This window comes from Cheilinus undulatus, linkage group 23 (assembly GCF_018320785.1).
Source record: "Cheilinus undulatus linkage group 23, ASM1832078v1, whole genome shotgun sequence".
NCBI classification, from domain to species: Eukaryota; Metazoa; Chordata; class Actinopteri; order Labriformes; family Labridae; genus Cheilinus; species Cheilinus undulatus.
Window position 1 is genome coordinate 28,603,630 of NC_054887.1, and position 12,115 is coordinate 28,615,744.

General features: G+C 40.8%; 1 protein-coding gene across 4 annotated transcripts in view; it reads left to right on the forward strand.

The window, feature by feature from the left end:
• dgki (diacylglycerol kinase, iota) overlaps positions 1-12,115 on the forward strand; it is a 133,311-nt gene that overhangs the window by 78,844 nt on the left and 42,352 nt on the right. For 2 of the 4 annotated variants that reach the window (XM_041781243.1, XM_041781245.1), the window contains exons 3-9: positions 2,986-3,081; positions 8,056-8,130; positions 8,272-8,328; positions 8,416-8,484; positions 8,570-8,638; positions 11,223-11,339; positions 11,735-11,809. In XM_041781243.1, the coding sequence (XP_041637177.1) occupies positions 2,986-3,081; positions 8,056-8,130; positions 8,272-8,328; positions 8,416-8,484; positions 8,570-8,638; positions 11,223-11,339; positions 11,735-11,809 (558 nt within the window). The remainder of the gene's footprint in view (positions 1-2,985; positions 3,082-8,055; positions 8,131-8,271; positions 8,329-8,415; positions 8,485-8,569; positions 8,639-11,222; positions 11,340-11,734; positions 11,810-12,115) is intronic. The other 2 variants (XM_041781244.1, XM_041781246.1) reach the window with 1 other exon arrangement.

Below are 12,115 nucleotides of genomic sequence, written 5' to 3' on the forward strand. Positions count from 1 at the left end.
TGAAGTGCATTCTATAGTAGGGAAAAATGCAAACAATGACAAAGCAATGATAGACCGCTGTCTGACAAGGTTGTGCTGCTCACCCTCCAGCTGACTGTCCAGATCAGCTGATTTTGCAGCACGTGGCATTCTATGATGTGGTTACAGTTGTCTGAAAAACACTGGGACACTTCAGAGATTCTCCAGTTGCCTCTTTACACCTTCAGGTTGCGCAGGTTCAGCTGAGAATGAAGCCAAAAAGACTGCAGCAGGACGTTTTGACCCTGTAGAATAGTACTTTAAACATAAAGCAAAGCCGCGTATGGAAACAAACACTCGCCACATGTGCAGCTGACTATGATTTCCCTGCAGCTTTAAATGCGCAGCTGTTAGTTTAAAAACTTCATCACACTTCTCTCTCCATGAACAGCTGACAAGAGAAGTCAGCTGCTGACATGATCGCTTCAGTAAGAGCCCCGAAATGTATTTTTACGCATAGAGGAAGCCTCTGATAGTGGTTAAAAGAAGACAAAAACTACTTTATTTAAGGCTGTTTGCAAAATATTTGAATAAATAGAGTCAGACCCACTCTTCTGCATTGTTACCATATTGGAGCAATACAACCATTGGCAGCCATTTTGATGAGGACGTTAAAGCTTGAGTGCAGCTTAATGCACGACTAATTGGCACGCCATCCACCAGAGAGTGGTTCAGCCACCAGGGCGGCTTCAGATCCTTGGTAAGAGGTGAGACAAACTGAGCTGCACCAAGGCATAGATGCATACATCTAACCAAGAAGCAGACTCTGAAGTAGGGCTGGGCAGTGAAAATCCACATGCACATGCAGCCCATACCAGTGAAAAAACACTTACAACATACATGGCATGCACCCATATTGCACATGATTTGCATAGAGATCGTAATAATCTTTTACCTACCTCACAATGGGTCAAACAGAAGTAAGGCGTTTCTCTGTTTTTATCTGATGCAATGAGAAAAGATCAGCTGTGACAAGCGGAGGATTTTCCTCAGATTCATCACTGTAGCTACATTTTCAATTTGGAGCCTACAAGCTTAAAGCAGAGCAAACAAAGGCCTCCTCTGTGCACAAAAACAGCAGCTAGAAAACTTCAGTATCACTGACAAGAACATGAAAAGGACTAAAAAACACTTCCTTATGCAATCAAGCTAAATAACAATGCATAAGGAGAGTATTAGCTGATGATTCTTTCTCCTCTTATCACTTCTATAACAGTGTGTTTGACTTTTTAATTAGGGCAGAGTGAATCATTCTCTCCTAATGAATAGTAAATAAAAATGAGCTGTATTATTGATCCTAAGATGTCGACAAACTGCTGCCGGCCCACATCTGAGAATCCCCTCTGGCTCAGCCTGCAGGGACACTTCCACCACGTCACCGCTGGCCTTTAGCTCTCTGTGTCACACACACATACACTGATATATAATCACTGTACATAATCACTCATTAATATTCACTTAGGCTTGATTTACTGCAATGAATGACCTCCTTTTGCACCCACATGAGTCAGACCGTGTGATTATATCCTCAATCTGGGCCTGCTGAGGTTTTATCAAACAGACAGCACGGCATAGTGCATTGTAATTTTATATTTTTGTGTGTTCCTGTAAGTCGGATCACCAGGACGGATGAGGAAATGGAAATGTTTACAAATGGACAATCAGAGGGATTTACTGCCACTGACTGACTGCTGTGGGAGAAGAAATGTTTGCCATGATTTCCCACAGAGAGAAGAGAGGCAGACAGAGGGATTAGAAGAAGATAAGACTCTTTTTTTTATCACCGTCCTGCTGTGTTTTAGCCTCTAATTAACAACATTTCAGTAGATTATGACAACAACCAAAACACAGAACAGGGTAGTGATGGAACCAAGTTAGAAAGCACAGGCTTTCCCTTCCTTTAGCTCCACTAACTCTGTATTTGCCATTTTCTGTTTTCATGTAGGTGAAATTTCAAGTAAGGGACATTCAACACAAAGAAAGAGAAACAGTTTACATTTATATATTAAAACAAAAGCATTAAAGTGATATATAATATTTTAGAAATCATAACTAAGATGGAAACTTGAAATGAAACCTTCTGCCCCAATTCCAAAAAAGTTAGGACAACATGTAAAATGTAAATAGATGTTCTGGGTTCATTTGTGACCTCCTGGATGAGTCATCTATGCACTCTTGGAGTCCTTTTGGTGGGATGGCCACTCCTGAGAAGGTTCACCACTGTGTGAAGTTTTCACCATTTGTGGGTAATGGCTCTGACCATGGTTTGCTGGAGTCCCAAAGCAGTCGACATGGCTTTGTAAACCTTTCCAGACTGATCGATGTCCATGGTATTCATCTGTTATTGAATTACTTTCCGGAAAATATTGTTAATCACAGTTCATTCATAATTCAATAAGGGGGAAATGGCTTTTTCATGCAGTAGTAAAAAGTTTTGATATCAAGATAGCTTTCAGACTTATAGACACGTTCAGCACTTGGTGTCTTTTTGTGCGGGAGAGTTTCATCTTTGGCATTTTAAGTAAACCCAGTTGATTTATTGGCCAGAATTATAATGATGCTAAATTTTTTTATGATTTACTACACATAGCTTGATAAACAGTAGCATGTTAAGAGAAAGACTTACCATAATGTCGGAAAGAGCAGGAGAAAAATCTGGTGTGAACTCAGTGACACCATTCCTCTAACACATATGTATGAATGTAATCAAGCACATTTACATGTGTGCATGTAGCTGTGAGTTAGCACTTGAATCGTAGTGTTTTGATTAGCACCTTATTAGCATCCATACGCTGTGAAATTATCAACCTACTCAGCAGAAACAATTATCTGCTTGACACGCTCATTGACCGCTCTCACCGACTGTTCATGTGCATCTGGTTGCAGCTCAATGTGAGTGAAATGAGACTTGAATTAGAGATGTGTGAGGATACTAAGGGTCACTGGATCATTATTGTGTCTCTGCAGGAGAACGCCGTGAACGGGGATCACCTGTGGATGGAGACGAGTTGTTCAGGAGAGCTCTGTTATCTCGGAGAGGACACCTGCCTGCTAAAGACCGCGGTAAGTATCGAACACGCTGACCTCCAAGCTGTTTGGAGTGATAGACAGAGAGAGAAATGTCTTCTGTGAAGATCTGGTAAAATAAACAAAGCTTCAAACATGTCTGGAGGACTTCTAATACATGCAGACTGTCCTAAATATATTTTTAAGTTGGCTTTGTTTTGCTGGTATGTCAAAAAAGAGTAAAGTGCATAAAATATCTAAACCAACAAGCATACTGAGAGTGGATTCACATTGGAAACCTGAGCCTGAATCTGAGTACCACTGAGCCAAAATTCTGTTTCATCTGATCAGCATTTTAGTGTACCATACTCAGGCACTATGCCCAAGTCTGCTTGCTGTGGTGGTCTGGACTTGGGCACAGCCTACAGAAGATAAGAGCACAACAGTGCCAAAGTACTGGGCCTCATCAGCGAGTAGAGTCAATTCTAAGCATCTTCTGTCTCTTCAAAAAAACCCATGTACCCACGCAGCAGGGGCCCATTTCATCAACTGAGCTGCATGGCGGATGCAGAAATAGGAAGAGGGTTGTCTAAAAAGTATTAAAAATATCCCTAGTAGCCTGAAGGATTGACTGCAAACACTTTTCTCTGCCTTTCTAGTTTCTCCTGTTTTCTGCAGTTTCGTGTGTCAGTGCGACAAATCTTGTCTTGTCTTGTTGACAAATCTTACTAGGGTAGGCAGAATCAGCATTGTCATTACCTGGAGCTTGCATGTTGAAGGTGGCATGATGATAGCCATGTGGTAAGGTAGTGGTAGTCATCCGACTGCTCAAAGTACTTAAACACCACAGGTCACACCTACCCGTTCACACCCATATTCATACACAGATGGCAGAGGTTGCCATCAGTATTAGCCAGTCTCATTCATTTCCTTCCATACACATTTAAACACCACTGACGCAGCAGTGGGAACAACATGTGACTGCAGGAACTGGGGATTAAACCCACAACCTTCTTCCAACTACTAAGCTACAAACTACCTACTAAGCCACAGTCACCAGCAAAGGAGGGTTCCCACAACTCCAGTGAAGTGTCGGCTGCCCATGTGTCTGCACATTTGACTTATGGTTGCCAATATCAAGGGATGAACTGGGGTTAGGGATCTCTGCACGGAATACCCATCCTTTAAGGCACAAGTATCTGGTGTTTGCTTAAAATCATTCTCCACACTGGCTAATTGCACTCATGCTGCCATATTTCAACTGCTCTTGTCTGGATATGCTTTGCTGCTCCCTCTGGAAGCAGTTTTTCCAACCCTCCTCCACCCAGCTCCTCCTTTATTCTGCTTCTGACTTAATCAGTGTCATTCTGTTGTCATTAATGCCTGCTCTGCTCTGGGGTATTTTGCTGCTTCTCTCCCTGCCTCAGGCTTTCCTTGTAGGCACAGGAAAGGCAGGAACCTGTGGTATTCCATCTCTCTAAATAGACTTGTGGAAGGGCAGGGGGATCCCAGCCACATCGCCACGAACAGCCACAACGCCAAATAGAAATAAGGGCAATAAGTGCAAATGAAATACAGATAAAGAAAATATTTGTGAGCAAAAATATTTGGGTTTCTTAACAAAGTGGTCCTGACTGAACTGAGATGATCGTTTCTGGAAACCTGACTGATTTTGTAGCTTGAGCACCTCTGGCCCTCATCTTAAAACAAATGGGATGCCACTTTCTCTCTTCTTCATATGACCTGAGAGAAGGAAATAACCCCGACAACAGAAAGTGAGCTCAGTGAGGCAGAGCTGTGTAGAAGGAGTTTAAATTACAGGTATTGTAGAGACTCCATTTGTCCACATACATCTCAGAAACAGCAGCTAAGTAATGACCTTTCACACAGACAATAATATAATGACACTTCTGCACATTTCTACCAATGGTATGTAATTACAGTGAGTGTGTAAGAACATGGTGAGACTGCTGGAGCTGCAGCAAAAGTACCTCCACTGTCATCTCTGTCATGCATTTAATTAGATAAATATTATTCTTTCAGAGCTGTGCACTGCTTACCAGGACAGAACAACCTCTGCTGGAATCTCAGATTACTTTGACGAGTAACAGCTGACATAAAGAAGCACATTTCTACCTGTGCCTGGAGAGATTTGGATGGTTACAACTTAATCAGCAAAACCTCAGTAGCAAATTCTACATACTCTGCCCATGCAGGGATTCACTTGTGAAGCATATCATTCTCTTTCTTGTCAGTCCTTACAATTCCACTTGGTGTGCTCTGATCCACCTCCAGCATGTCCCAGGAGTACCACTCTGCTCCAATCCACTTGAGATGTGCCAGCTGCAGCAAAACCATGTGGATCCACATAGAGAGGACTGATCCAAACAATCAAAAACAATGTACAAAGCGTCCGATCAACTTCGAAAAACAACACAGAGCTACCACGGTGCCATTGACAAGGAAACTTTTGAGTTGGAAAACCACTGAATTTTACATGACACCACACATCCTTTCTGGGAAACATAAACCTTTTAACTTCCTCACGTGAAGGAAGTGAAATAAAAACATGAATAAGATCAAAATCAACCTCAGAAAGGCAAAATAGATTCCCAATAACATCCTATTCTCACTTAAACTCATAGTACTTTCCCTATCTTAACTCGGTGCACCTGGAGCACAAGGGAAGTATGTGGAATTTGGGGGTTAAACATAATACAGAGGTTTTAGACCACAATGCTCTGACCTGATTGCTCCTCCCTCATTAGTCCCTGCTGGTCTGTTTCCACAGCAGTAACATTGTTCTGTGCCTGAGCACATTTTCATATGTATTCTGTCTGATAGTAGGCAGTGTGCACGTATGGTTTATAAAACCACCAAGAAGTAGAAAGAAGAGGAGGCAACCGTGGCAGCCACTTGGGTCAACATTTATGCTCTGTGCAGACAATGGAGTCCTTCCTACAGGCTAACATGGATGTTTTTATTATCTTAAGATGCCAACAACACCATGTCTGTGCTGCACTGATACAATAGTTTTTGAAGAGACAGGAGACTTTAGAGTTGACTTTACCGCTCTACTCGCTGACAAGTACCCAATACTCAGACATGGTTCCATTCACATTTCCTGAGTATTGGGATAAAATGGTTACTGGTTTTATTGATAACCATAATAAAATGTCCCCATGGTTATCATACTGTTCAAATTTAGTTATCATCAAAATTTTCAGCGATAACCATGCCTTAATGCGTGCTAGTACTTGCTGTGTCTACAGAACCTGTACAGTCCAGATGCATAAGATAATGCAATGATTTTAGGCTATATCGTGATACCTGATGTATATTGCAATATTTTTAAATCTCTTCTAAATTACTGTAAATTTTTAATTCAGCCCGTTGATGCATAAAATGACACAAGTATGATGATTACAATCTACTTCTCTATACTGTCTGTCATTGTGTATGAAAAGTTATGAAACGTTTTCTCTGTTATGTTTACTACGGGACGCAGATGACTTTGTGGTTAGGTCTCCTGGCTTTTCGACAACACTTACTGGGGCCATGAACTTCTGTCGCCATCTCAAACCATCGTCTCTTGCTTGTAGAGTTTTCTGGATAGGTGGGGGAGTATGCCGTCTGCTGTGAGGGAGGTGTGAGGAGACTGTAGGAGAAGCAAAAATCCACAAAGATTTGAATACTGATGGCTTCAAGCGTCAATGTTATTTATGCTCAAAGGTCACATTGTAATCATTTTATACATCTCACATGGCAAAAAACTGCACCCAGGCAAATCATACTTTGAGAGAAGTGTCTATGAGGTTTCTAAATCCAGGCTTTTCAACAACCCTTGCTGGGGCCATGTCTCAGGTGATGTGTTGTGTCACTGCCGTTGTAATCTCAGCATAATTTTACTTTTTTTTTTTTTTTTTTTTTTTACAGATTACAGTGTTTAATTCAATGTCTTCCTTTTAAATCTTAAAGGGCTATCACAGAACTCACTGAAGGCTAATGCCACTACTATTGCCTAGTAACTCATACAACCCAACTTCAAATATCCCACAATATCCCTTTAGCCACTGCCAGATTCCAGATCCAGTGCTGTTTTTTCTTTGGAACCAAATCATCCATCTCCATCCAAACTACTGTCTCTCGCTAACTTACTCTGGTTGTTTCTTTAATTTTTCTGCTCTCATGCTTTGATACAAAAACGCGTATGGAGGGAGGAGAGCTTTCTGGATAGGTGGGGGATTATGCCGTATGCTGTGAGGGAGGCGTTAGGAGACAGAGGGAGAAGTGAAATTCCAGAGATATTTGTATGCCTACAGCTTAAAACAACCACATTATTTATTCTCAAGGGTAATGATATAGTCATTCAATACAGTGCTGTGAAAAAGTATTTGCCCCCTCTCTGATTCCTGATGTTTTTGCATATTTATCACACTTAAATATTTCAGATCATCGAACTGTTTTTTAGATTTCACAAAGACAACCCAAGTAAATACAAAATGTGGGGGTGGGGTCCAAACCTATCCAGCCCGATGTTGATGAAAATCCCTAAAATTCGATTATAGAGGCATAATTCTCACATTAAACACATGTAGGAAATACAAGCATATGTTACACATTTATTTTGATCATCTTTACCAATTTAAAAGACTTTTCTTTCTGAAAACTGCAATACAGTTTAATGTTTCTGCAGGTCAGTCCTTTTCTTTTTGAAGGGGAGCATGAAAAACAGCAGATAGTTTAATTGCAAGATGGTTTCTTTAATCTCATTTTGGGTCATGACAGCAGTATAAAGGTGAAGCTGTGAATGTCAAAGTGTCTGGTTTAAAGCCCATAGTGTCAGTTGCAGTGCTATGCTAATAAAGCGCTAAAGCTCAGTGAGATGATGGAAGACTTTCAGCTCATTTCCCTGCTTGTCTCTGTGTATTTTTGTTTGTGCAGCGAAGTATTCATATCAGTGTGTGTTGTTTCTCTGCTATTGTTTGTTGTGTATCTCACCACTCTCTGCTGTCTGTTTTCTCCTTTAAGAAATCGGCCCCCAGGAGGAAATGCGCTGCCTGCAAGATCGTCGTTCACACGGGCTGCATGGAGCAACTAGAAAAGGTTCGACACAGATGCACAGTAACTCACACAACCAGTCCTGAAATAATGCAGGCTGCTTTCTTTGCAAAAATTGATGTGATCTTGTAAATAATGCTGTCTCTCATTCTTTGTTGTTGTTGTTGTTGTTGTTTCTGTCTCCAGATCAACTTCAGATGTAAGCCGACCTACAGAGAGGGAGGATCCCGCTGCCTCAGAGACGTGAGTGTGTTTGTGTGACTGCCTACATATGGGATTTCTGAACATATCCTGTTTATTTTGAATGTGTTGAATTTTTCCGTCTCACAGCAGAACATTCTGAGGCATCACTGGGTTCACCGACGAAGACAGGAGGGGAAATGCAGACAGTGTGGAAAGGTTAATACTCGCACACCTACATCAGAAACATACGTGGTGATTCATGTTCATGTAGACTTACTGCAGTGTTTCTGTGTCTCTGCAGAGCTTTCAACAGAAGTTCTTCCACAGTAAAGAAATCATTGCCATCAGCTGTTCCTGGTGTAAACAGGCTGTAAGTAATTTAGGAATAACTGGATTTATAGAGCACCTTGAGGAACTTTTACAGAGTGGTTTGACAGAAAGAAAACAAGGCAGGAACTTAGAACGATAACACAATCAATGTTGAGAAGTTTAGAACCAAACCCAGAGAAAATTACAAAATCTGAGGCTATAAGTCCTCAATCCACAGTCCCGGCACTATTTTGTGCATGTCTTCTCCTGTGCTCCCTCCCCATATGTCCTTGCTGTTTTCAGCGGGCAAACTAAAATAAAAGATGCTTTATTTCACATTCATCTGGAAAACCTCCCATATAAACTGTCTGGGAAGGGCAGAACTCTTCAAAAAATTCTCGTGCTTGATTGGATAATAAGAGCAACGAGATAAAATGAGATAGTAGGATGCACAGCTCAGGCTGTAACCTTAGCTCGACAGGCATGCACTGCAGAGTTTATAACAAGTGGAGCTTGTTGGTGGATAAAACTCATGCTGAGGCTGATGAGGAGACGATAGATGCGTTTTTTTTTCTGTAATCCCAAAAAACACCAACGCCCAAACCTTGCACACTGAGTCTGTTTGGTTTTTATTTGCCTTCACTGTGAAAATTTGTAAAATGTGGTAATTGTTTCGTAATGCGAGCCTGTGGCTCTGTTACTCCTTTAAAGTCCTGCTGGATCCATCCATCCTGACATGATACATGGGCACAGTGTTTACAGTGAGGGTTGAGCGCAAGAAAGAGAGATAGGGAGAGTGAGGGAAGGGGGCGAGCAAGCAAGAAGGGAGCAGCAGGCACTGATCTTCATTGATCACCCATCTAAATGACTTGAATCCATGTATCATTTGTTCAGTTAATTTTTTATTGATAACTGAAAAACAAACAAGTAAAAAACAGCTCATTTTTCATTCATCTTTTCAAAAAAACAAATTAAATATGAAAAAAAACAGTTGATTTTCTTGTTTTCATTTCTGAAACAAAATTAAACAAACTTGAAACGACTCGTCTTTTGGACTTTTGCTATTTATGTTGGGATCAAAGAATGTAATACAAAAACGTCCATAAGCAGTCAATTTCATTTCAGTAATCATTTTTGTTACCTGGTGCAGGTGTTGTGTTCAGAAAAGCATCCCGAGAATCACATGCCCATCGCTGAGGAGCTCACGCTTACTGTAATAATTTTGGAACAAACGCCTACACCGAGTTACACTGCTCCTCAGTGATGGGCACATGATTCTCGGGATGCTTTTCTGAGCACAACACCTGCACAGAGTTACGCAAATGAATAATGCAGTCAAACTGACTGCTTGTTGCTGTTTAGTCACGTTCCATTATTCTTTCATCCCAGTCTAAATACCCTAAATCAAAAGAACAAATTGTAATTTGTTTATCTGATTTAGTTTCAGAAACAAAAACAAGAAAATGGACCGTTTATTTGTTGTTCAGTTATCAATCATATATTAAATGAATGAATGAATGATAAAGGATTGACTTGGACAGATGCAAAAATTCACATAAAATCAAACTTTTTCCAAAAACAACAATGAGGGATGAAAGTTTCAGCGTCAGTGTGCAAACATGATTTAACAGCATGAGCTCAATTCTCTTTTTAAAGTGCAAAAAAACTGGCCGACCCAAAGTGCAAAGGCCTTTAGTCTCTCATTGCAAGTCCAAATCAACCCCGTCTTTTCAAGGGCAGCTGCAGGTCTGAGTCAAGTTGGTCAAACTTCACTGTCTTTAACCTGTGAAAGGCTGTGCTTAAATTGTAAATGACTGAGCAGGGTGGAGATAGAGGGAGAGGCAAAGCAGAAGAAAAACAGGGAGCTGACTGCCTGTACTGGCATGCTTAGAGCCTCCTCCGTCAACTGCAGCAGATGACTTGTTTGCCGTCATGTCATCTGTGGAGTGTGGCTGCTTGTACTCCAGATGCGAGGAAGCAGCACTAGAAATCTTTGAGGGGCGAGTCAAGTCTGAAGCCACAACTGCACGTACTCCACTTTTCTCTCTCATAAGAAGAAGCTCTGTGTCTCTGTGCACCAGTGCAATGCTGTAATTTTTTTTTTTTTTGCAATTTTCTTGTTGCATGTGCGACGTACTGCACAGCCCTGCCTCATATGGATTTATTATTATTCCACAGACACACGAGTAAAAGGCTGATTCTCATGCAATGAAAGTCATAAAATAAATAATTACAAGTCTTTAGGCAGTGGTGGGATATGACAAAATAAATGTACTTCATATTAGAACCTAAATCAGCTTCACTAGTCAAGGTTCTGCACACATGCAAGGAATTTCACTCCGATTTACAGCTCTCTCACAAATACTAAATAAAGTAATAAAGACAATCGTTCAGTGATAATGGCTGCAAGGATGATAAAATAATTACAACACAGAGTAGATGGTTCAATAATATATACAGTATGTAGAGGAAGAATATACAGAACGTGCAGGCGCAGAGGTCCATGTTTATACAGCTGAACTGTGGCTATAACTGTTTTAAAATTTATGATCACTGATACTGTACTCGTTAACTACTAGTTTCTTTCCACTTATACAAAATATTGAAATATAACAATAATAACATGTTTTGTTTTGTTTTTGCAGTTCCACAATAAAGTGACGTGTTTCATGCTGCACCAGATCGAGGAGCCGTGTTCACTGGGGGCCCACGCTGGAGTCATAGTACCCCCATCCTGGATCATCAAAGTCAGGAAACCACAGGTAAACACACAAATTTCTACTCACAGACACTCTAATCACAGGTTAACTTCACCAGTCAGAGCACTGGTTGATGACGTTCAGTATCTGTGGTTTTCTGATAGTCAGAGGAAAAATGTCTAAATTTAGCCTCAGTTAGAAGATGTGTATCAGGAACGTTGTGTTTGTTTCTGTGTTTAACTGTGATCTGATATGAGCTGACACACGTCTGATCTGAACTCTGAGTCTGTTTTAATGTCATCACACACAAAAACACACACTAACCCATATCACCGTCACATCGCATGCTTTCCTGCACTTTTAATAACATCACGAGGGACGTTGTGACAGTGAACTAACCGCCGAATGCTTCATGTGTGTGTTTTTGTGTGGCTTTTATGTGTACGTGCGTACCCTAGAGCTCACTTAAGAACTCAGCGAGGAGAAAAAAGCGGACATCTTTCAAACGAAGGACAAGCAAGAAGGGACTGGATGTAAGTAACACCACGACAACAACTGACAAGAGGCAGAAGTCAGAGACTTCAGAAGTTAGAGTACCACTACAGCAGTGAATATAGCCCATGAAAAATCCTCTAATCAAACATTAATTTAGTAAAAGGATGAAAAGTGAGTAGTCATCTGTCACTGTGCATTATATTAAGAAAAGACAGATTTTATGTGTTACTCTTGAATTTCATTTGTTGATTTGATGATATCAGTGTAATACAAATAAATATGTTTCTACTGCTGTAGATGTAAGGTGTTCCAGTAGTTACCACGTTCTTTAATTTTCACACCTC